At 40.8% G+C, this 25,423-nt stretch overlaps 1 protein-coding gene across 6 annotated transcripts in view; it reads left to right on the plus strand.

Annotated features, from left to right (window-relative positions):
• The first annotated feature begins 2,623 nt into the window (after positions 1-2,623).
• The window catches only part of LOC122564477 (regulation of nuclear pre-mRNA domain-containing protein 1A-like), a 59,192-nt gene continuing 36,392 nt past the window's right edge, over positions 2,624-25,423 (plus strand). For all 6 annotated transcript variants that reach the window (XM_043719426.2, XM_043719425.2, XM_043719427.2 and 3 more), the window contains exons 1-4: positions 2,624-2,962; positions 12,997-13,126; positions 23,457-23,563; positions 23,670-23,767. In XM_043719426.2, coding sequence (XP_043575361.2) covers positions 2,812-2,962; positions 12,997-13,126; positions 23,457-23,563; positions 23,670-23,767 — 486 coding nt within the window. In that variant the 5' untranslated portion in view covers positions 2,624-2,811. The remainder of the gene's footprint in view (positions 2,963-12,996; positions 13,127-23,456; positions 23,564-23,669; positions 23,768-25,423) is intronic.

Below are 25,423 nucleotides of genomic sequence, written 5' to 3' on the forward strand. Positions count from 1 at the left end.
GGGGTTGGGAGGTCATGTTGTGGCTGTACAAGACATTGGTTAGGCCACTGTTGGAATAGTACGTGCAATTCTGGTCTCCTTCCTATCGGAAAGATGTTGTGAAACTTGAAAGGGTTCAGAAAAAGATTTACAAGGATATTGCCAGGGTTGGAGGATTTGAGCTATAGGGAGAGGCTGAACAGGCTGAGGCTATTTTCCCTGGAGTGTCGGAGGCTGAGGGGTGACCTTATAGAGGTTTACAAAATTATGAGGGGCATAGATAGGATAAATAGACAAAGTCTTTTCCCTGGGGTCGGGGAGTCCAGAACTAGAGGGCATAGGTTTAGGGTGAGAGGGAAAAGATATAAAAGAGACCTAAGGGGCAACTTTTTCACATAGTGTGGTACGTGTATGGAATGAGCTGCCAGATGAAGTGGTGGAGGCTGGTACAATTGCAACATTTAAGAGGCATTTGGATGGTATATGAATAGGAAGGGTTTGGAGGGGTATGTGCTGGGTGTTGGTAGGTGGGATTAGATTGGGTTGGGATATCTGGTTGACATGGACGGGTTGGACCGAAGGGTCTGTTTCCATGCTGTACATCTCTATGACTCTAAGTTTAACAATATGTTTCCTATAAAAGGAAGACCAGAATAGAACATAGTATTCTAAAAATGGCCTCACCAATGTCCTATACATCCAAACATGACTATCCAATTCCTATACTCAATACACTCACCAATGAAGGCAAGCATACCCAACACCTTACCATCTACCTGCGACTCCAATTTCAAGGAACTATGCACCTGCATGCCTAGGTCTCTTTGTTTGGCAACAATCCCCAGGGTCCTACCATTAACTTTATTCGTCGTGCCCTGGCTTGCCATACCAAAGTGCACGACCACACATTTATCTAAATTAAACTCCATCTGCCACCCTTGGCCCATTGACCCATCTGATCAAGGTACCATTGTACAGAGATAACTTTCTTCACTGTCCACTATACTACCAGATTTGGTGTCATCTGCAAACTTACTAACCATACCTCCTATATTCACATCCAAATCATTTATATAAATGACGAAAAGCAGTGCATCCTGCACAGGTCCTTGCAATATTCCAGTAGTCACAGGCTTCAGTCTTAAAAAACAACCCTCTACCACCTCCCTCTGTCCCCTGCCTAAAGCCAATTTTGTATCCAATTGGCTAGTTCAAAGAGTGACTAAGAACTGACTCCGGTAGATGTCTGCAAAACTCTTTTATTTACACTAGAGTACATTCTATACTTCAAGGTAATGACATCTATCTCTGGTACAGGCTGTTCCTTCTTAGACTATAAACTTGACTGCTACAGTCACTGTGCATAAGCATATGTACATTATTATCTCAATACATCAGTATGGTGAGATGTATGGATCCTGAATTAGACTGCTGTCACCTCAGAAAAAGCACTGGAAGGAAGTCCAACCTCTGTCACCACAGACATTTATTTATTCATTCGTGGGATGTGGTTGTTGCTGGATAGGTCAGCAGTTATTGCTGTAATGATAGTAATGAGTCGACGTTTCGGGCAGGACCGTTCATCACAGCCAAAACATCGACTTGCCCGCTCCTCTGATGCTGCTTGGCCTGCTTTGCTTTTTCCAGCCCCACATTTTATCGACTTTGACTTGCCAGCATCTGCAGTCCTCAACCTCTGATTGTAATGAGGTTAGCCAGGTGACCCTCATAGAATATGAGTTCCCTGATTGGGGCTTGTTAATCTGGTCCAAACCAGGGATCCCTAACAGATAAAAACAGGAGTGTCAGAGACTTCTGTTCACTCTGAGAGCTGGCTCTAAGAGAGCTGGATTAGTGGTGCTGGAAGAGCACAGCAGTTCAGGCAGCATCCAAGGAGCTTCGAAATCGACATTTCGGGCAAAAGCCCTTTGGCTTTTGCCCGAAACGTTGATTTTACTGCTCCTCGGATGCTGCCTGAATTGCTGTGCTCTTCCAGCACCACTAATCCAGAATCTGGTTTCCAGCATCTGCAGTCATTGTTTTTACCTGAGGGAGCTGGACAGTATCAATAACTCTCCACATGTAAATAAAAGGTGATGGGATACTGGCCTCTGTGGAGTTATTTCAATGATCTAGAGGGTGTCTAATGAGAAGAAACAGAAAAATAACAGGCCAAATCATATCAAATGCCATCTGAAGGAAAAAAATACCAGTCCAATACTCTGACTGTAGCAGGTCATAGAGTTTTAACAGCACAGGTGACAGGACCTTCAGTTCATCATGTTCACATCAAACATCAAGCATGCAGCTTCTCTAATCCCATTTGCCGGCACTTTGCCTGGTGTTCATCAAACAGTTCTTCAACAGATTAGGGAACTGCTCATGGATCAATCTCAAATGTCAGGCCCAAGGAGGAGGGCCTGATGACGTCGGGACGCACGACGATCTCGACCACTTCGCCGGTCGGCGTGCGCGATGACATCAGACGCAAGACGACATTGACCGCTTCGCCGGTCCGCGTGTGGTATGACGTCACACGCACAAAGACATTAACCACTTCTCCGGTCCGTGTGCGTGATGACGTCACACGTACAAAGCCATTGACCACTTCGCCGGTCCGCGTGCGTGATGACGTCGAGCGCAAGTTGTTGGCGACGCCGCCATCTTGGCCTGTGTCTGATTCCCGAGTGTGTTTCTCTGTTTCCCGCCTCCCCCTCACCTCTCTGTCTGTCTATCGGCAGGGTCGGAGGTAGAGGTAGGGGTAGGGGTCGGGGTGGGCTGAATAAAAAGTCCCCACCCCCGCCCCTTCCCCCCCCTCCCTGCGACAGGAGAATGTCCGCCTTCTCTGAGTCAGCTCTGGAAAAGAAGCTGTCGGAGCTGAGCAACTCGCAGCAGAGCGTGCAGACGCTGTCCTTGTGGCTCATCCACCACCGCAAGCACTCCAAGACCATCGTGCTGGTGTGGCACCGGGAGCTCAAGAAAGGTGAGCGCGGCCGGCGCCTGGGGCCCACAGCCCGGCACAGTATACACACGCCCAGGGTTACAGCAGCCGGGGCGGGGTGGGGGCGGGGCATCATCTCACAGATGGAGAGGCCAGGCTTCACCTTCTATTCCATCAGGCCTTCGCTGCGGTGGGAGGGGTGCACTTTAAATCTGGTATACACCTTCTTGTCCATCGCAGCAGAGGTACGCCTACTGTGCTGAGTTGAATGTGGTGTCTTTTTTATATCGTTACTTTTATGTCTCCGTACGTGGTGACTGCAGACTTGCCGACTCTTCTTTTTCCCAAAAAGCCGTTCATCAATTTGGAGCGTTTGCCATATATCAAGGGAAATCATCTGTTTTAGCTGAGCATTAGGTTACTCTTAGTCTGTAAACACAGCTCCTTGGCCTTCTCAGAGTTGTGTATGTTGTTATTTAACAAGCATCTTTTGGAGATAAATATGTTGTCATGCCTTAGGCTTCTGTAGTTTTGCATTCCTGTTACCTTGATGCTAGTAAGCTGAAGTTTCTGTAGCAATTTCTTATCTATTCTAAATTATGAATAATAATTTGTCTCCTCAATTGTCACCAATATCATTATGCAACTTTTTTGGTCAAGTGGTTGTTTCATTTCATATTGATGTAAACTTAAAACTCGAGGTCCACACTAACTGTACAGTGAGTTCAATTAATCATTTGTCTGAAATATCCCAAGAATGTCATTGCTGTTCAAAAAGTTAATCTGAAACATTAACATTTAGCTTCACAGAATAAAATTAACAAATAACCCAAGACTTGATGCCATCAGCTAGTGATTTGAATGAGTATTGACAAACAAGTAAAGTGTTTTGCAATTCATATTTATTGAATGCTAAGTAAAGTTTTAATGTGGATTAAACTTTCTTTACTATTAAGGAAAAGGACAAGCTCAATCTCTGCAGATTGTGCTGTCAGTTTGATTTGGATCATTGATCAAAAGGAAGTTGGAATTTAGTTGCAATTCAGTGGGGATATTACAGTTTCAAAATGTGTATTAAGGATAAGTTAATCATACCAAAATGTCAAAAATAGATGCAGTAATCACTCTTTATCTTCTGTAAGTAGAAGGTAAGAAAGGACTAAATAATTCTTCCTGAAAAGCCAAACCAGTGTTGTTGACAAGGACTTTTCAAAAACTGTATGAAGAACATGATGAAGGAAAGAAATTTTTTTAATATTTGTTAAAGGGATGTGCATGTGATTGGTATTTATTTCCCATCCCCTAACTGTCTAGACTGCATTTAAGAATCAACCATATTGTGGGTGAGGTACTCCCCACAAACAAGGTAAGAATGGTTGATATTCACTAAATGATATTAGTGAATCGGGTGGCTTGGTTGTCACTTGGTGTTTTGCTATTTCAGATTTTTTTTCCCAGTGGAGAACAAAGCTGTGAAAAGTAAGATTTGAGAGACAATTTATCATTTTTCCAGCTATATTAGACTCCATTTAAATTCTCAATTGAATTCATACTGGTGTTTCTAATTTAGTTGAAATGGTAACTTGTAGCATCTGATAATAGTTTCCCTTTTGCTTCGTTGGTAGAAAAGCAGCAACATTGCCCAGTAATAAAATAGGCTGCTGTAAATATGTCAAAGTTTTGGAAGTTGAAAGTCAGAGCTGATGCTGACTGTGTCGTGCTCTGACTGCTCTGTTCGTAAAAGAACGTTTGCGGCTAAATGGAAACATTAGAATTTTAAATCTGGTGGTGGTAGGGGGTGGTCTGACTAATTGGGGAAGTAACCTGTTACTGCCAAGAAATAAACTTTCTTGGAGAATTCTTGTCAGGTATAGATAGAACCTGGTAGTAGGCATGATATTGAAATAGTACGTGAACTAAGCTCTTTTAGAGGTATTCCAAAGATTCATAGTTTAAGTCCTGTTTTTATAGGCAGGTTTTTTAATTATTTCATTAAAATCGTGTTCTACCACGTAAGTTCAAGTTCAATTTTTGTAACAAGAATTGAGTACTTTTTCAGGTAGGAAATGGGGTATTACATGATGAGTGGAGATTATTGCAGATAAATTGATGAATGTTTTGATATTCAATAAATGAGAGATTAGAGGAGTGACCATTAAGACTCAAAGTCAGCTTGTTGACAGCATCTAGCTGTTGTCTGATAATGGCAGAATGTAACAAAGTACGAGAAACTGAATGCAGACAGAGCTCGAGATTTGTTGCTCCAGGGACATGGTTGGAGTTGCTGATTTTTGAATACAAGTTGGGAATATGGTAGCTTGAAACTAGACGTGTTACATTGTGGCTAGCAACAACTTAAACCTCTGTAATTTAAGTAATTTCGTAGCTTTGACTCTAACATTTTTTGCTCAAGTCAGCAGGATCTTGGCTGTAATTCTCTTAGAGTTTGGGCATGTGATCCAGCAGACATTGAGGGAATTCTGCATTGTCAGAGCAAGAACATTTTTCAACTCGCACTCTGTTTCAAAATGTCAATCACTGTGGGTTTAAGCTTGTCAGAGTCTCAGAATACAGAAGCAGCCGTTTAGCCCAATGTTTGGTTCTTTTGGCAAAGTTGTCCTATCAGTCCACTGTCCTAGCCTATCTTTGTCCTTCAGTTTTTCTCATTGTTTAAACTGCTATGCCTTTTGAAAAGTTACTTTTGAATCTGCTTTCACTTAAGGCATCCCCCGATTAGTGATTTTTTTTTTTAAAAAAAATTCACTTTACCTCGCCCTGGTTCTTGTTGAAATTTATAATCAGCTGGGTGATCATTCTCTTATGTCCAGCTATAGCTCATTTTTAAACCCACCTTTTTGTTTCTTTAATTGCCCCATTGTTTCCCCTTATTAGGTTAGATTAGATTACTTAGTGTGGAAACAGGCCCTTCAAACCAACAAGTCCACACCGCCCCGCCGAAGCGCAACCCACCCATACCCCTACATTTATCCCTTACCTAACACTACGGTCACCTGGCCTGCACATCTTTGGATTGTGGGAGGAAACCGGAGCACCCGGAGGAAACCCACGCAGACACAGGGAGAATGTGCAAATTCCACACAGTCAGTCGCCTGAGGCAGGAATTGAACCCGGGTCTCTGGCGCTGTGAGGCAGCAGTGCTAGCCACTGTGCCACCGTGCCTTATGTTTTATGCTATCGTTCTTTTTGTGGTTCTAATCCATCTTGCCTTTTGCTCTATCACAAACTTACTCTCTTGATCTTTGCTGTCTCCCTTTCTCTGACTGTATGCATACATCAAATGTTAGGGAGTTCTAACTTTATCTAGTTCTGATAAGTCATCAGTCTAAAACATTAACTTTGTCTCTCTCTCCACAGATGCTGCTTGATGTAACGAGTGTTTCCAGCATTTTCTGCTTGTATTTCCATTTCCCAGCATCTTGTTTGTTCTGCTTTTATTTTGTTATCTTAAATCTGCTTGATTAGCAACCCTATTGCAGGTTGAAAGTTTTGTCCTGGTTCCGCTACCAAAACCTGTTGTGATTTTAAATGTTCTCCACTCTACCCATTAACAACATCTGCTGTAAAGCGAAACTATCTTTTCTTTACTTAGTCTCTCCACATTCCAGGTGGTATTTCAGTGTAGCTGAAGTGTAACATCTTTCCTTTGCATCCTTTCGAAGATGTGCCCAGAATTGGACCCGTTACTCCGGCTGGACTTAACCAGTGATGTATAAAGGTTTAGCATGACTTCCTTATCTTTATTCTCAGTACCTGTACTATACCCAGCATCCAGTATGTTTTTTTTTATATAGTAGCCTCATCACCCTGTCTGCCACTGTCAAAGATTTGGGCGTATGAATCCCATTTTCTTTGTTTCAACATTCCTTTAAAATTGTGCCATTTAGTTTATAGATACACATTTCAACCAATAAATCACTTCATGCTTCTCTATATTCCATTTGAGATGTATACTTTGCCAGACAAGTTTTTATGAATTTTCCTACTCTGCTCCTCACTGACTTGCTGTCTTTCCAGGTTTTGTGTTCAATAGGCTTTGAAATGGGTCCTCCAGGGGTTGAAGTATCTTTTCTTATATAAATCTAAGTAGGAGCAGGCGTAGGCTATTTGGCCTCTTGATACTGTTCTGTCTTTCGTTAAGATGATGGCTATTTGATTTTGTTTGAAATTTCAGATTCCCATCTTCCCTTAATAAGCTTTGATTCCTTTTTCCCAAAATCTATCCACCTTTTTGGTTTCAAACCTTCAATAGTTCTACTGCCTTCTGAGAAGATGTATGAAATTTTGCACAAACCAGAGAGAAAGTTTCTCTCATCTCAATCCTAAAGAACAATCCCTAGACTGGACTCAATCTGAGGAGGAAGCATCCTTTCTACGTTCACTTTGTGAAGACCATTCAGGAACTTCAGTCAAGCCACCTCACTCCTCCAGCTCCAGTGGTAACAGGCCCAGCTCTTTCAATGTGCCTTCATAAACATAATACATTGATACCTGAAATGAGAATAAACCTTTCTTAAATTAGTAAACAAAAGCTTCACACTGCATTCAAGATATGGTCTCACCAATGTGTAACTAAAGTATAGCATCTTTAAGTTCTGTTCCCCTTGTTATAGATTGCATTCCATTATCCTTAATTACATGCTATATCTGTGGACTGACTGTCACCTAAATTCCCCTTCTTCTCAGTATTCTGCAGTCACTTTTTAAAATAACACTCACTTTTGAAAACATTTTCCTGCCAAAATGAGCAACTTTACATCTTCCCACATTCTGCTCTGACTGTCAAGTTATGCTCATTTTCTTAACCTATCTGTCTGCTAGCCCCTGTGTCTTCAGGACATGCTTTCCTACCTAGCTTTGTGTTGTTGTGGTTCTGTTCACCGAGCTGGGAATTTGTGTTGCAGATGTTTCGTCCCCTGTCTAGGTGACATCCTCAGTGCTTGGGAGCCTCCTGTGAAGCGCTTCCGTGATGTTTCCTCCTGCATTTATGTCTGTTACCTGTGACCTTAGCTACTGTGTCTCCACTCCCTTCATCAAAGTCATTGATGTGAATGGTAAAAAGTTGAGGCCGTGGCACAGATATCACAAGGCTCCAGTTTTCACACATTTCAATCAGGTTCTCTAATGCATATTGCTTGGCTGACAGGCAAAAATCATCTGTTCGTGTTAATAAATTGCCCTTTATACACCATGGCTTGTTATTTTCCTTTAATCAGCTTCATTGTAGCGCCTTATCAAATGTCTTGTGGAAATCCAGTAAAGTCCATGTACTGGCTCCACTCATTACAGCACCTGGTTACTCCTTCAGACATATCTACAAAGCCGTGATTATCTTGATTACTTTGAAGTTTTTCGAAGTATCCAGCTATATAACCTCTTTTAATGATCAGTCTCCTTTGCCATGACATGTCAAGTACACTGGCCTTTCTGCTGCCTTCCAGCTTGGATAAGAGGGTAAATTTGCTATTTTACAGTCAACTGGAACCTTTCCTGACTATGGGATTTGAAAAATTAATGCTGACACGTCCACTTCATTAGCTACCTATCTTACAACCATAGGATGATTCCCATCTAGATCGAAATATTTGTCAGCCCACAGCTCCATCCAGTTGCTGGGTAGTGCTTCCCTTGTGATCATAATCGCATGAGATTTCCCCCTCCATTTCATCTCTTGATGTAGAGCTGTTACTGGAATTTTTTTTTGTACCCACTATGGTGAAGGCAGTTTTTCAAGGGCTATCCTTGAAGCTACTTTTTCATTCTCAAGTATGTGTCATAGAATTCTTTTTGCTGTCTGAAGCAGAATTGAAAGGTTTCATCAATATCCTCAATTATGAAATTTAAACTTAAATCCACAACACACAGAAAGCACTAATCTCTTAAACACTGTGTGGTATCTAAATTGGCATAAACCAAAAGACATAATTTAACACAAGTTTTTTCAAATAACTTGCATATTAGCTCCTGCAAAAAAAAAGCCATCACCCTGAGAGTATTGTAATAACCCTGATAGCAAGTGTGTGCTGGAAATAGAGCCCTGCTATTCTACAAATTGTCTGAAATGTTAATTTGTCAGACTTTGATCACTATCTAACATGAGGTAAAAAACAGCTTTCATCAATAAACAAGAAAACAAAAACTAACTACAACAAATGTATCCTCTAAAAGTGGATTACTAATATGCAAACTCAAACAATGCCTCCTTGTAAATCCAGACATGCACACTTTCATTCACAAATAGAATGGGCAAGGCTGATAATTTTGCAGAATTATCATTGGTGGAAAAATGGGCAAAAAGATACAAATCTATGGATTAAGATTCCCAAAAAGGAGGGAATGACAAAAAGAAATAGGAACAGGATTAGGTCATTCAAGCCCTCGAGCCTACTCTCCCATTCAATAAGACTGCTCTATTTCACTGCCAACCCCGACCCTGTGGTGTCTCTGCCTGCCTCCCTCATTTTTTATCCACTTTAATTTTGAGCAAGTTGGTTTATATGCAATTGATCAAATGCTCTGAGTTTTCAAATGTTTTTCGTCAGGAAGTGGACATTACTGGTAAGGCCTATGTTTTTATTAGGCAAAAGTGAGGACTACAGATGCTGGAAACCACAGTTTAGATCAGAGTGGTGTTGGAAAAGCACAGCAGGTCAGGCAGCATCCAAGGAGTAGGAAAATTGACGTTTCAGGCAAAAGCCCTTCATCAGGAATGAAGGGCTTTTGCCTGAAATGTTGATTTTCCTGCTCCTCGGATGCTGCCTGACCTGCTGTGCTTTTCCAGCACTACTCTGATCTAAACCCCAGTGTTTTTATTGCCCACCCCTAAATACCCTTAAGGCAGCCCTGCCATCACCACTTGAACCACAGCAGTCCATTTGGTTAGGTATAGGTCCAACCACAGTGCTGTTAGGAAGGAATTTAACTCTTGACAGTTAAGGGTTAGTGATTATGGTACCAAGTCAGGTTGAGGTGTGATTCTGAGGTGAACTTGTAGGCAATGATGTGCCTGTGTATTTGCTGTCCTGGCTCTTCTAGATAGTAGAGGCATGGGTTTGAAAGTAAAATTAAATTGTTGGCAAAGTTCAGGTCTGGTAGCATCTGTGGGAAGAAAACAGAGTTAATGTTTTGACTTGGATGACTTTTTTTTTCAATACAGACAAAGCTGTATTTATGCTGAAGATTTAGGGTGAAGTAGCTATGAAGCCCAAAGAGAGAAAGAGGTATGAAAGGAGTAGGTAATGAAGGGATTACAGATAGCAGGCCAGGACTGAAGAGAAGTTGAATAAGAAATAAGAACTGAGGTTAGCAGAGAATGGTAGTCTGTGCTGAAAACAAATGTGGTAATAGGCCTAAGAGTTGCTCTATTTACAGGTTTGGAAGGTACAACATCACAGCTTTAGCAAGTTTTATTCCAGTCCGTCTTGATGACAGTGCACTTTGCTATCACAATGTGTCAATGGTCAAGGGACTGCATGTTGAAGAAATTAGTTGAGGTGTAAATCAAATAGGCTCCTTTGTTCTGCTTGGTGTCGAGCTTCTTGTGTTGGAGCTGCACTCATCTGAGCTAGTGGAGATTATTGCATTACACTCCTTACTTGTTCTTTGTAGACGTTAGACAGGCTTTGAAGAGTTAGAAGGTGAGTATTCCCCCCCCCCCCAGAATTTATATGGCTGGTCCAGTTTGGATTCTGATTAATGGTAACCCCCAGTATGTCGATTTGTGGAGGAAATTCAATGATAATGCCTTTGAATGCCGAGGGGTGGTGTTTGAACTGTCCTTGATGGAGGTGGCTATTGCCTAACACTTGGTTGGCGCAAATGTCACTTGCTACTTGTTACTCCAGCCTTAAATTTTCTCTAAGTCTTGTTGCATTTGGACACAGCCTACCGTATTTCTGAAGCAATCATCAGATTGCTACCTGACCTGATGATGGAGGGAAGATCCTTGATTAAGTATCTGAAAATGATTGTGCCAATGACACTCTCCTAAGGGGTACCTTCAATGGTGGCTGTATTGGCAATCTTCACAAAGCTAAACAAAGTTGATATGACTACTAGATTCTGAATCGCTGCCATTGAATGTCTTTCTGATCATTCTGCCAATCAAAAGATTGTGATGCCACCATCTGTATTAAGCTTGTGCAACCTGACATGCTGTAGCATTGTTGTTCATTGTTAGCCACCTGACATCATTAAGGTGGCAGCGGAGCCAGGGACTCCTGGTTGCAAAATATCACTTGCAAATCCTAGGGGGAAAATAAATTTGATACAAATATAGGCTATCATACTTCATGCTAAAAGGTGGTAGATGTAATGTAAAATATATATACCTTGTATTGTTTGGACGGTGCTTACTAAAGCACGTCACAGCTATGTGGGTGGTGAGTCAGTAATTTCTATTGGGCAGCACCTACATTATTATAATTTGCATTTATAAAGCACCCTTAATGTAGTAATGCCTGTCTTCACAGGACTATAATTGAACAGAATATTATGTGGAGCTTTATAAGGAAATATTAGGGCATATAAGGAAAAGCTTGGTCAGAAGGAATATCTTAAAGGTGGAATAAGAGGTTTAAGAAGTAAATGCTAGAGATTACAGCTTTAGTGGCTGAAAACACAGTAGCCAACGGTGGAGTGATTTTTGAAGTTGGGATACTTGGAAAACCTTCAATTCTGATTTTGATATGTGGTGTTAGGATGGAGGAGGTTAAAGAGAGTGAGGAGTCAGGGCATTGAAATTTTTTAAATCAAGGTGTTGCCTAACAGGGCGCTAGTGAAGAGTGAAACTAGTCATGTTTAAATATTGCTTATTTTGTGATTGCAGCTTTCTTTCTGATTTACTGAAAGTGCTTCGGATCTTTCCTGACGATTTTTAGCAGAATCCTAATGATTATACTTTTATCCGTGTGCCTTCCAGATTTTGGTTACTTCAACTGTAGTTAAGAAATAACTCCCTTTAATATAAACACCACTGATCTTCATTTTAGTGTGGCACTCTTCCCTCTGAACTTTAGGTTCTGGTTTCAAGCAATGTTCCAACACATGAACTCTTATGCTGGGCAGGCACCACGTTGTATAGAGTTTTCAGAGTACTATTTAGCATGAACTGAGCTGTTGTAAAAGATCCCATGGCCCATTTTTGTTCTTGCCAAAAATAATCCTTTGGTCATTACCACTAGAATATTATTTCATCACTTATCTCATTCCTGGACTTTGGTTAGGCCACACTTAAGAGTATTGCATTCAATTCGGGTTGCCACTTTCCAGAAGGATGCGGATGCTTTGGAGAGAGTACAGAAGAGGTTTACTCGGATGCAGTCTGGATTAGAGGGTATGAGCTCTAAGGAGAGGCTAGAAAAACTCAGGTTATTTTCTCCGAAGTGGCAGAAGCTGAGGGGAGATTTGATAGCAGTCTATAATTTTGAGATGCATTGATACAGTTGACAGTTGAATCGTTCTCCCTCAGAATTAAAATGTCTAAAACCAGGTGGAGAGTTCAAAGGAGATGAGGGGCAAGTTTCTTTTTTTTTAAGAGAATGGTGGGAGTCTGAAATGCGTTGCTGGGGTGGTGGTGAATGGAGGCAGATACGATGGGACTGTTCAAGATGCTTTTAGATAAGCGTAAGAAAATGCAAGGAATGGAGGGATATGTACTAAAGGCACGCAGAATGGATCTGTTTAATTTGGCGTTCTGTTCGGCACAACATTGTAGGCCAAAGGGCCCATTCACATGCTGTACTGTTCTATTGTGGACCTTTTTGTGTAAGTTGGGTTGCTCCATTCCTCTGTATTGAAGTACTGGTGAACTTACTTACTAAGGTAAGTGAAGGCAGTACATAAATGAAAAATTCAGAGATCCCCATTGCTTTGTATGCAGCTTAGTCGGAGTATCAAAGTTAAAATGCTCAATCCAGGAGTGTATCTTTGTCATATTTTCTTTTTGTGTACTCATTTCAGTTTTTCACAAGAAAGAATAAAGTGCTATAACCCATTAACTAATATTAAGTTACATTAGATCTCTTGACTTTCCTTTTTTTTCCAATTTTTGTCCACAGCTAAACCAAGTAGAAAGCTGACCTTTCTTTATCTGGCAAATGATGTGATCCAGAACAGTAAGAAAAAGGGACCAGAATTTACCAAGGACTTTGCTCCAGTTTTGGTGGATGCATTTTCACATGTTTCAAGGTACTACTCTGTTCACCGCAAATCTGCCAAGCCAGAGTTCTATTAATAACCTGCCCACTTGGGACATTCAATGCCTGTAATAATCTCATTATTTGAATAGGAATTATTCTGAAACATTATAAGGTTGTGTTCCAACTTTTTTGTCTGAAAGGCAGTTTGCTGTTTCCTTGAAAAATGTCCGCACAATCTCTTCTAAAGGATGTCACTGAATGATCAGGTTTTAGAGAATCAATAACATTTTAACAGTATAACGTGCTTAAAACAAGGGTTTAACTAATAAGGGTGAAACCAAGTTAGGGAGCTATTTCTCTTCTATCTTGAGCATCTTTTATTTAAAAAGGCATGTCAGCTTAAAGTTAAAAGGACATAAATTGTTTAGAATGGTCAATTTAGCAGAGGTGTGCCAAATGTTATAAAACATTTTTTGGTTTAAACTGACTGTTATGACAGTTTTGGCAACAGCATCATCCATGAAAATGTTCCTCACGTTTTTCTAAGGAGTTCTCAATGTATTGGTGTTTTGCACAAAATTTGTTATCAACAAGCAAACTGCCTTCCCAAACTTTTAAAAAGCTTTTTCTCAAATTAGTCTTGCACAATTCTCTGACTACCACTCCCACCTAAGTTGTTTTAATAGCCTTTGCAACCTTTGATTGTTCTGCTGCTACTGCACTCTGGCGTCTCTGTAGTTAGCTGCATTTGGTATGGTTGGGGTGTGGTAAGAATGGTACATAGTCATGGACTTCCACCACAGCATTGAGAGCTGAGTGATGAAAGAAAAAAGAAAACATTTGAAAGATTTGCTTGTGAAACTGAACTTTAAGAGAACCAGCTATTACTGTGCTGTATAAAATGTACCTAACAATGAGAAGGTAGGTCAGTATCTGGACTAGTACAATGATAGCAAGTAACCAGGTGAGTCTCATTTTCCTCTTTACTTTTCCAAAACAGCAACCGGAATCAATCCTGACTGGCCCACTACTGTAGTCTGTGAAGATGCAACTGTACCTGTATAGGAGGAGGTGCTATTATCAAAAAGGAAAGAATCACAAATCTTAACCTATATGTCTTGAATGGGAACTGTTCACATGCATTCACCCTTATACCACATTCTGATCTAACATTTGTTCCATATGCAAGGAAGGCAAAAATGTAAAAAGGACTTGAGGGGCAACTTTTTCATGCAGAGAATAGTGCGTGTATGGAATTTGCTGCCAGAAGAAATCGTGGAGGCTAGTATAATTACAACATTTTAGAAGGCATCTGGATGGGGACATGAATAGGAACAATTAAGGGGAAATGTCCCAAATGCTGGCAAATGGGATCAGATTAATTTTAAATATCTGGTTGGCATGGGCAAGTTGGACCAAAGGATCTGTTTGTGTGCTGTACATCTCTGACTCTGTCATCAGGGAAATATCCCAAAAGATTTGGAGTCTAAGACCTAGCCATTTAAGGGCCTTAAAGAGTAGGGTTTAATGGACTACTTTTTATACAAGTGCTTTGACTCTGTCTTTTCTCCTCAATTTGAGGATTTCACTTTAATATGATTCACAGAGCCTCACTGTGTTCACTGTTTCTTACACTTCTCTCTATCCCAAATCAATAGGGTATTCCCTGTCCCCAGCTTTCATACCATCATCCTCCATGTGCAGCATCAATTTTTTTTTCTTTGCCACTTTCGATGCCTCCAACATAATGGTGTTATCAAAATATCATCTCAACTCTGAATGGGCTGCTGTACCCTTGCAACATTTCCTTTCCATTTAAGCACAGATGCAAGACCTCCCCACCTCCAGAGCCCCAAACACTACTTCTAGGTGAACTGGCAGTTTACTGTCTTTCGACTCACTATAATTATAGTTTGCAGCATGAATCTGCATTGAGATTCCTGCCACACAGGTTGGATATTTGATTTGCCTAACATTGCAGTGCAGTTGGCAAGATATTGCCTGAGCTTCCAGGCTTGTTATTTTATTTCTTAGATGTCACTTTTTCTCAGGGCCCCTCTATTCTCTGCCTCTTAGACTATTACAGTGAAGCTCAATATATTCCTGAAGAATAGCACCTCATCTTTTGATTTGTCATTCTACAGGTAGAAGCCCTTTATCCAAAATCCAAAAAGTTCCAAAGTCTGAAGGTTTCTTTTTGTGAATTTTTTTCTCATTAACAAGATTGTTTGACATGCAAACAGTTAACCAAACTCCACACCCATTCGATGCATGTCACTCAGATGCAACGTGGTGGCCGCGGCCCAGCACCAGCAGGCCCCAATTCTGTCTCAAGGACCGTTTTACTCAGTGAGTCTGCTCCTCCGGTAAGATTTTTAAAAATTTCACCATCAAACTGTCACTTATTCTAAAATTCAAAAAATTCTGAATTCCGAAAACCAGCTGGTCCCGAGCATTTCAGAAAGGATTATGCACCTGTACAGATTTCTGGACTCGACATTATATTCTACACTTTCCAATCGTATGGTCTGATCTCATGTTTTTTCAAATGGGCGGCTTTTGATTTTTGTTATTTCGATTCACACTTATCCCAGGGTGAAACCCAGTTGAATGGGACCATAAGTGTGGAGTTTGCATATTCTCCCTATGTCTGTATGGGTTTCCTCCGGGTGCTCCGGTTTCCTCCCACAGTCCAAAGGTGTGCAGGTTAGGTGAATTGGCCATGCTAAATTGCCAATAGTGTTAGGTGAAGGGGTAAATGTAGGGGAATGTTTCTGGGTGGGTTGCTCTTCGGAGGGTCGGTGTGGACTTGTTGGGCTGAAGGGCCTGTTTCCACACTAAGTAATCTAATCTAATAAGTATTTTCTAACCTTTTGTAGCTTGTATACCATGGTAATCAATCACTGAACATATTTGTAAGAAGTTGACAATATACTTCTAACAAAAGAACATCAATGTTTATTAAATGCAAGCAAAAACAATTTTTATATTTTGAACGAGTTGCAATCACATTTTTACAAATATTATAAAAATTCAATCCTTTACACTCCTAACCATCTTACAGGTAGTCGAGCCTCCACCTGGTTTCCAGTTTAGTCCCTCCTTCAGTTGACCCAGCTGTTCTTGGTTTCTTTTCAGTAAATGTCTATATTCGCTCAGTGCTATTTCTTTGTTCATATTTCTTCCTGAGACTCTTAAACTGATAACAAAGCTCACTTCTTTCTTTCTTGTTCCTTAAAAACCTCTGTCACTGATTATTATACCACTCGGCTGCTTTTGTGCTGACTGCGAGACTGCTAAACAGCACTACTACCTTTTTTATAGTTGAGGAACAGTAAGTGCTGCTCAATCTAGTATGCTACTGTAATAGTCTTAATCTTCTGACTTAGAATAATAGATATGTACAGAATGGAAACAGACCTTTCAGTCCAACTTGTCCATGCCGACCAGATATCCCAACCTAATCTAGTCCCACCTACCAGCACCGGCCCATATCCCTCCAAGCCCTTCCTATTCATATACCCATCCAAATGCCTCTTAAATGTTGCAATTGTACCAGCCTCCACCACATCCTCTGGCAGCTCATTCCATACATGTACCACCCTCTGCATGAAAAAGTTGCCCCTTAGGTCTCTTTCTAGTGCAAAAATGGCTTCTAGATGGAGTTGAGTGCATGTTTCTTCCATGAGAGAATGGAAGCAGAGTGAATACAAGAGACCAAACTGAGTTGTGCGTAATCATCAGCCAGAAATACAAAGTGAATAATGAATTTCCTGCCTCTTTCTAAGCTCTCCTTGTGCACACAAGTCTGTTTTCAGCCAATTCAGTGTACATATTGGGAAATTACTGAGTGCACTGATTAGGATGTACTGGTTTTAGTGCCAAAGGCATGCTCTAGTAGTTAGTTTTTCAGTAAAGTTCAAAGCTGGCATCTCTCTAATGTGCAAAATTATCTTGGTGTGTCCAGTTCACTAACATCTTCGCTATCAAGTGGCCCTTTTCTTATCAACTGTCTTTATTTTGGACCACTTGTCTCCAAATCTCATTATAATCTTCCAAATGTGGAAAAACAAACTGAATTCCAGAGATAAAGTGCAAATGACTGCTTTTGACATCAAGCCAGTTTGACTGAGCGCAGTATTACAATGATGGACCAGAACCCCAGAGTATTTGCAGACAATGTTTACTTTTAGTACGAAAATCTTTTTTTAAAAAAAGAGAACGGCCAGAAAACACACACAAACCTGCAGATTTAAATTCAGTGTCTGGCAAAGTCCTGTGTGAAACCATTGAAATACCATACAGGGAAATTGTCAAGGAAACTTGAAGCAAGGCGAGACTTTAACAAGGAGATAACAAGGACTAAAAATCTCCACTTCCATCAGCGAGCCTCTTTTTGTAGGTGTGTCTGATTTACCCTCCTGGAGTACACAGCACACAGTTTTAAAAAGCCAGCTTCAGCTCTAGAGTCGATGAGTGTATCCGTCTGTCTTTTGGTGTTTTGCATGTTGTTGCAGTCACATTTTAAAAACTATCCCACAGTCATCTCAGTGCGGCAAGCCAATTAGAAAGGAGACCTCACTCTGAATTCTGGAATTCAATCCTAGTCGAAAGGCATAAGAAAGAATGAATCTCAACCAATCTGCAAATTAAGGACCATGAAGCCAACTGTTCACCTACTAACGTCATGCAACTGGTAATCTCCACTGCAGCATTCATATAACTTTGAGCAACTCTGAGACTGTTATGTATATTTTTTATATTTTTGTACTTGCCTCATTTTTAATCTGTATGTTGTTAAATTTGTGTTTAAATAATAAAGTTTTACTGTTAATTCAAGAAAGCCTGATTAAGTTAGCCCCTTTTATCACCGGTTCATTTAGTCATTGAGATGTACAGTATGGAAACAGACCCTTCGATCCAAACTGTCCATGCCGACTAGATATCCCAACCTAATCTAGTCCCACCTACCAGCACCGGCCCATATCCCTCCAAGCGCTTCCTATTCATATACCCATCCAAATGCCTCTTAAATGTTGCAATTGTATCAGCCTCCACCACATCCTCTGGCAGCTCATTCCATACATGTACCACCCTCTGCGTGAAAAAGTTGCCCCTTCGGTGTCTCTCATATCTTTTCCCTCTCCCCCTAAACCTATGCCCTCTAGTTCTGGACTCCCCGACCCCAGGGAAAAGACTTTGCCTATTTACCCTATCCATGCCCCTCATAATTTTGTAAACGTCTATAAGGTCACGCCTCAGCCTCTGACACTCCAGGGAAAACAGCCCTACCCTGTTCAACCTCTCCCTATAGCTCAAATCCTCCAACCCTGGCAACATCCTTGTAAATCTTTTCTGAACCCTTTCAAGTTTCACAACATCTTTCCAGTAGGAAGGAGACCAGAACTGCACGCAATATTCCAACAGTGGCCTAACCAATGTTCTGCACAGCTGCACCATGACCTCCCGACTCCTGTACTCAATATTTCGGCCAATAAAAGAAAGCATTCCAAACGCCGCCTTCACTATCCTATCTACCTGTGACTCCGCTTTCAAGGAGCTATGAACCTGCACTCCAAGATCTCTTTGTTCAGCAGCACTCCCTAGGACCTTACCATTAAGTGTATAAGTCCTGCTAAGATTTGCATTCCCAATATGCAGCACCTTGCATTTATCTGAATTAAACTCCATCTGCCACTTCTCAGCTCATTGGCCCATCTGGTCAAGATCCTGTTGTAATCTGAGGTAACACTCCTCATTGTCCACTACACCTCCAATTTTGGTGTCATCTGCAAACTTACTAACTGTGCCTCTTATGCTCGCATCCAAATCATTTATGTAAATGACAAAAAGTAGAGGACACAGTGGGGATGTGTTCCTTTTGTAATTAACTTTGCAACTAACGAGACAGGTGAATAAAGAAGGGGAGCCACCTCATCTATCCTCTCCAGGAAGCTTAACACTTTGGGGTATCCTATGTAGAACAGCTAGAGATGTGGTCATAACAGTAGCAGCATAGCGATCATGTAAAATTGAAGTTGATGCGAATCAGGTGGTATGGGGGGGAAGAATGTGTGGAAACGTCCACCTGTTGGAGTCACACCTAATGCAAAGGAAATGTTTGTGGTTGTTTACATTTTAGCCTAATCATCTCTGCACCCCCCCCCCCACTGGGACATTGCCAGAGATTTCCTTTGGTCAGGATTAAGGCCAAGGTTGCTTCAACTGCTACTTCAAAGATGCTCCCTCTATCATAATATCAGAAATGGACACGTTCAGTGACGACTGCATTCTGTTCAGCTGTATTGGCATCTTGTTTAATATTGAAACAATGCATGCCTGTATATCACAAGACTGGGATAACATTCAGAGTTGGGTGGGGTTAGGTGGCAAGAAATGTTTACCATTTGTATTACCAATGTTTGAGGAAGGCAGCGACCATCTCTGATAAAAAGAAATCGACCTCCCCGGAATTCAGAATTGTCATTGCTGAACTCTCTAGCTTCATTGACTGTGGATTGTTATAACCAGCAATTTTACTAGATTAGCTGTACAAATATAGTGCAACTAAATAAATTTGAGATTGAGAGTCCTGCAGTACTGATCTCCTCTCCTAAACACCTTTCTGTTCTTTCCATCATAAACAAGGTGCATGTCAGAATATGATAGATTCTCCAGTTGGTTGGATGTATGCAATGTCCAAAAATTGGCGCTTGTAAAGCACCGCCGATGAGACAGTATCCGAGGAGCAGGAGAGTCAATGTTTCGAGCATAAGCTCTTCATCAGGAATGAAGAACTTATGCTCGAAACATTGACCCTCCTGCTCCTCAGATACTACCTGACTGGCATCACACTTTTCTTTTAAGGTGATCTTCAGTCCTCACATTTTTCCTGGATATATATAGTACCTATAATCCACTAGCTGTACACCAGTCTCCCCACCCTGCAAAGGAAATCGGGGTTGGGCAATAACTGCTGGCCCTGTTCCAAAACCACCACATAGTGTGGATGTCACTTTTTAAGAAAAAAAATTGCTCTCCTGTAACTCATATAATGTAACTCCTCCACAAGATACGTTGATTCCAGCACCTCTTTCTATTGCAATGGTGTATCATACAAGGATGCATTTCCATTTCCTTCTGTGTACGTATCAGTCATGGAGCTTCTAGTATCATTTATTTGGGTGAGCCCAGGAAAGAAGAATTGAAAGCAAAATATCCTTGGTGGTTTATGTACTATGTTATAATCCATCACCTAACAACAAAATATTTTTCAAAGAATTAAGTAATCTTTCTTTATGGTGAATCCATCAATTCTAAAATGGATAACACTGAATGAGCAACAACTCAACCAGAAGCCAAATATAACAAGCTGAGAAGTTACATGGGGATTTCTACCAGATTCCTGGGCTAAAATGTAAAGGGACAAAAGTTGATTTCCCACCAAATAAAAAGCAAAAGAACCTTGGATGCTGGAAATCTGAAACAAAAACAGAAATTGCTAGAAAAGCTCAGCAGGTCTGGCAGCATCTGTGGAGAGAAATCAGAGTTAACGTTGCGGGTTGAGTAACCTGAGGATGCATTTCCCCTGTTCTGAGGGAGGGTCACTTGACCTGAAACGTTAACTCTGATTTCTCTCCATAGATGTTGCCAGATATGCTAAGCTTTTCCAGCAATTTCTGTTGCTGTCCTTTTCATTTGAGTTTGAATTTCCTTTAAATTTAGTTTGAGTTTGAACCTGGCTACCATCATGGAATCAATTTTTTTTGTGTCTACCTGGAGAATAACGAAGACTCATGGGAGTTGTTCTTGGCACCTCATTCAATACCGTATTCTCAATGCAAGAGTCCACCTACTGGCAATAAGTGGTATCAGTCCTAAAAATACAGACTGCCTTTATACCATTTTAACAGGGTCTAGATTAGAGTGGTGCTGGAATAGCACTGCAGGTCAGGCAGCATCTGAAGAGCAGGAATATCGACATTTCGGGCAAAAGCCCTTCATCAGGAAGTGTCTCGTTGATTTTAACCCTACTGCGAATCCTCTTGCCAGCATCTGCAGTCCTTGCTTTTTACCCATTTTCTTAACAGCAGAGCCAGACAGCCTACTTTAGCCACTTGACCTAGATTGTTCTGAAAGGCAACATATAGTCGACATGTGCAGGAGTCCATAACTTAGTGCGAAAAGCATACTGGAATATATTTTGAATGTTCCTTAATGATAATTTCTTTGTTAATGTATGTTTAATCCTGCTATATTTTATATCTGAGAGCTTTATGAAATGTCAGTTGCTTCTAATAATTGGTTCTCAAAATAAATTTAATACTAAGATGATTAGTTTGATTATCTGTGGCAGTTTGGTCTGCTTGACTGCTCTACATTTTTTTTCTTGGTGCATTCCCCTGAAATCTATGTAATCAGTGAAAAAACATTTGTGGGATTTTTAGCAAATTGCATTCATTGTGACTAAACATATTAGTCACAATCAAATGATGGAGCAGATTGAATGGACCGAACAATCTAATTCTTCAATTTATTTTATGTTTTATAATGTTTATGATCTGTACTGTTCTAAAAATGATGTGCTATAATGGAGGGAAACGCAACAGTCAAATTGCACACGTAGGTCAGTGAGAACAATGCTCACCTAACCAATTTTTAAATGGTATTGAGGGACAAATGTGGCCAGCATATGGAGCCTTCCCAGCCATGTTCTGATATTGTGTGGGACCTTAAGGCATAGTTGATACCACAAAGTGACGCATAGGAGATGACCAAGAATTGTCAGGTAAAGGGTTGTTTTATGCATTTAGATGAGATGGAGCCCTTCAGCCCTTTGAAGTAACTGATTCAAGGAAGACCATTCAAGCTAAAACAAACACCCTCCATCTGGCCCTTACCCACCAGGAGAAGAAGAGCACCTACATAAGACTACTATTCATAGACTTCAGTTCTGCATTTAACACTATTTTTCCTCAACACCTAACTGGAAAACTGAGTCAGCTGGGCCTATATACCTCCCTTTGTAACTGGATCTGGGACTTCCTGACTGGGAGACCTCAGTCAGTCCGAATTGAGAACATCTCCAACACCATCACACTGAGCACAGGGGCCCCCTAGGACTTTGTGCTCAGTCCGCTGCTGTTCACCCTGCTGACACACGACTGTACGGCGATGCACAGGTCAAATCACATCAAGTTCATTGATGATACAATTGTAGTGGGTGTCATCAGCACGAGTGACGAGTCAGCATGCAGAGAGGAGGTGCAGCGGCTGATGGACTGGTGCAGACCCAACAACCTGTCTGAACATGGACGAGATGAAAGAGATGGTTGTTGACTTCAGGAGGGCACGGAGCGACCACTCTCTGCTGGACATCAGCTTCCCTGTGGAGATCATTAAGCATACCAGATTTCTTGGCATACTCCTGGTGGAGAATCTCACCTGGACCCTCAACACTAGCTCCATAGCCAAGACAGTCTAGCAGTGTCTCTACTTTCTGCACAGGCTGAGGAAAGCCCACCTCCCACCACCCCCATCCTCACCACATTTCACAGAGGGTTCATTGAGTGTACTCTGAGCTGCTGCGTCACTGTCTGGTTCAGGAATTGCACTGTCTGTGACTGTAAGACCCTACAATGGATAGTGAGGACAGCTGAGAAGATCATCGGGGTACCTCTTCCCTCCATTGTAGACATTTACACCACACACTGCATCCGAAAGGCTAACAGCATTGTGGAAGACCCCACACATCCCTCACTCAAACTCCTCTTCCTCTTGCCATCTGGCAGAAGATACCGGAGCATTCAGTCTCTCACAGCCAGACTGTGCAACAGTTTCTTCCCTCAAGCCATCAGGCTCCTTAACTTAGTATGATCGGACTCTTTCCCCATCTGAAATTCTTTGCACGACTTCGAATTGCTGCTAGAAAAATGTCTATGATTTTATCGTTCTTCTATTACATTAACTAGCGTGTTTTGCACTACTTACGCACTTTATGCCGTGTACAAATGTGTAGTTTGCGCTGTCCATGTAGCAACCTCAGTTGTGGAGGAAAGCTGTCTTGTTTTTCCTGTATCTGTTGTATTTGATAGAAATGATAAATAAAAAGCTACTCTACTCAAAAGAACAGAGGAAAGTTTTAATGTTTAAAAGCAATGAGCAAAGGAGTGAAGAGAATATCATGTAATATTTCCTTTAATAGTAGTCAGCAGCTGAATGGGTTCAGGGGTTTTTATCTGTTACATTTGTTGTTTCCTTATTTGTTAATACCCACTGAAATAGATGTTTTAGACAAGTTTAATTCCTGTGCAACAATGCCTGTTGCACAGATTTGGAGGTGAAATTGACTCATGGCATGTTGCTTTCTTATTTGACAGTGAATCTGATGAGAATTGTAAGAAGCACTTGGAAAGAGTGTTAGCTATTTGGCAAGAGAGGATGGTTTATGAAAACAACTTCATCGATCAGCTTAAGCAAATTCTTTGTAAGTATAAATATGTAGACTTTGGCAGTGGAAGGTTCAAGGACATCTGTTTTAACTCTTGACTTTTCAAAATAAATGTTACATTTGTCTTTTGCTGCTTGTTAAGTAACAGAGAAAAAGGCCAAGAAACGTACCTTTGAACAGATACAGGAGGAAGATGATGATGACTATCTTTCTAACAGTACTCCCAAAGAACCACCAGAGGTAATTGCTGGGTTATTTAATAAAAAATGATTAATGCATATAGTTTGCACATCTGAAAATCTATGGGTTTTTGTCAGATGAGCTCCACTGGTCAGAATTCAAGATTGTAATCACTCCCTAGAATTTGGTTACAATTGCTTCAAATTAAAGTAATTTTATAATGAAGCCAAACCAAAACGAAAACCTAGTGTAATAGATACCTGGTAGTCTGTGGGTGTTTGTGAGGATGCCATTCTTTTAGCACTTCTTGTTTTGTATTGTTGCAAGATAACTGACTCCCAGAAGAAGATTGCAATTTGTGAAGTCATGACTGAAAGTTTGTTGCACGATAATTTGCAGGTCATCACTAGGAAATTCTGTGTCCAATTTGTAATAGTATGTAGAAGTTCTGTTAGATTTTGGGCCAATCATTCACTGTTGATCACATAAAACTTTGAAGTTTACATTTTTCATGACTGAGTCAACTATTTCTCCTGCGTGTACTTGAAACTTAAAATCCCAGTGTATTTCAGTGCGGTGAAAACTATTGAAGATGTCTTAGCTGAAGGTGGATTTAATAATTCTTCATGGCTGTTTTATTGACAGGACGAAATAGAACTGGCCTGTTTTGTTTAAGAATGAGTTTCAAGGAACATCTGTGAAAATAGCTTTCCAAAACATAGGTATTTAAAACTGAAAGAAAATAAATCTTAATTGTTGCTAGGCTGTCATCATTACCCTCATTTCTCCTGTGAAAGTATGGAGCATTTATGATTTTTCAGTATAAAGTTAGCTTAGCATGCATTCTGAGGCTCAGTAACAGTTTTATAGGTGAAGTGTTAATAGCAACTGGTGCCTACATAATTGTATACAGCAAGGAGTACGCATTTTCAGGAGCAAAGGGAGGTGGGGAAGTGTAGTGATACTGACCATAATGAATGATAGCTAGAGACTTGGACCCTGTTGGTCAAGCAAAAATCACTGAAAAATTTACCCTTGAAAGGCTGATTGCTGTATTCCTAAAGTAAGACACAATTACTGGAAACCTAGTATGTCTCCATTTTGTTAAAAGGAACTGAAGCAGGATTGTCCCACCACAATTAATGAAATGTCTCGAACTATGCACTATCATCCAGCTTTGGAATGAAAGTAGTAGGTCCATTTCCCAATTAGTTGTTGGTGTTTGCTTTTAAAAGATCATTGCCCCGGCAGGAGTATTTGGAGTGCTTGCTTTTCTGAATGATCATATATTTCTGAAGCTGGAGATTTATTCCTTTTGTTAGCTGCTTTTAATATTTAAAAAGTCATGAAATTGGCACACCAATTTAAATATAATTGCATCGTGGAGGAAAAAAGAAGTTGCAGCTACCACCTTTGAGTAGTTGACTGATCAACTTGTAATGCTTCTGGAAGTAGAGAGCATGGAATGTTCTTCGATAAATGTTAGTGCTGAGTTTGTTCACCCCAGCCAGTGCAGCAATTTGAGTGTTGTATTGGTCTTGTCATAGTGGACTAGAGAGGACAGATATTCTCTTCCAAGCTTCCTGCCCTTCATTGCTGCCCAGCAACATATCTGCCTGGAACATAGCCATGATTTCACACAAAGTGGAGGAATGGGGTCATGCTTGTTGGTAGTGACCTCGCCTGTTATCTTTGCTGATTGTTCACATTCAAGTT

The sequence above is a fragment of the Chiloscyllium plagiosum genome, unplaced genomic scaffold (genome assembly GCF_037043375.1).
Source record: "Chiloscyllium plagiosum isolate Xiang-an unplaced genomic scaffold, Cpla_swu_hap1 HiC_scaffold_34, whole genome shotgun sequence".
Taxonomy (NCBI): domain Eukaryota; kingdom Metazoa; phylum Chordata; class Chondrichthyes; order Orectolobiformes; family Hemiscylliidae; genus Chiloscyllium; species Chiloscyllium plagiosum.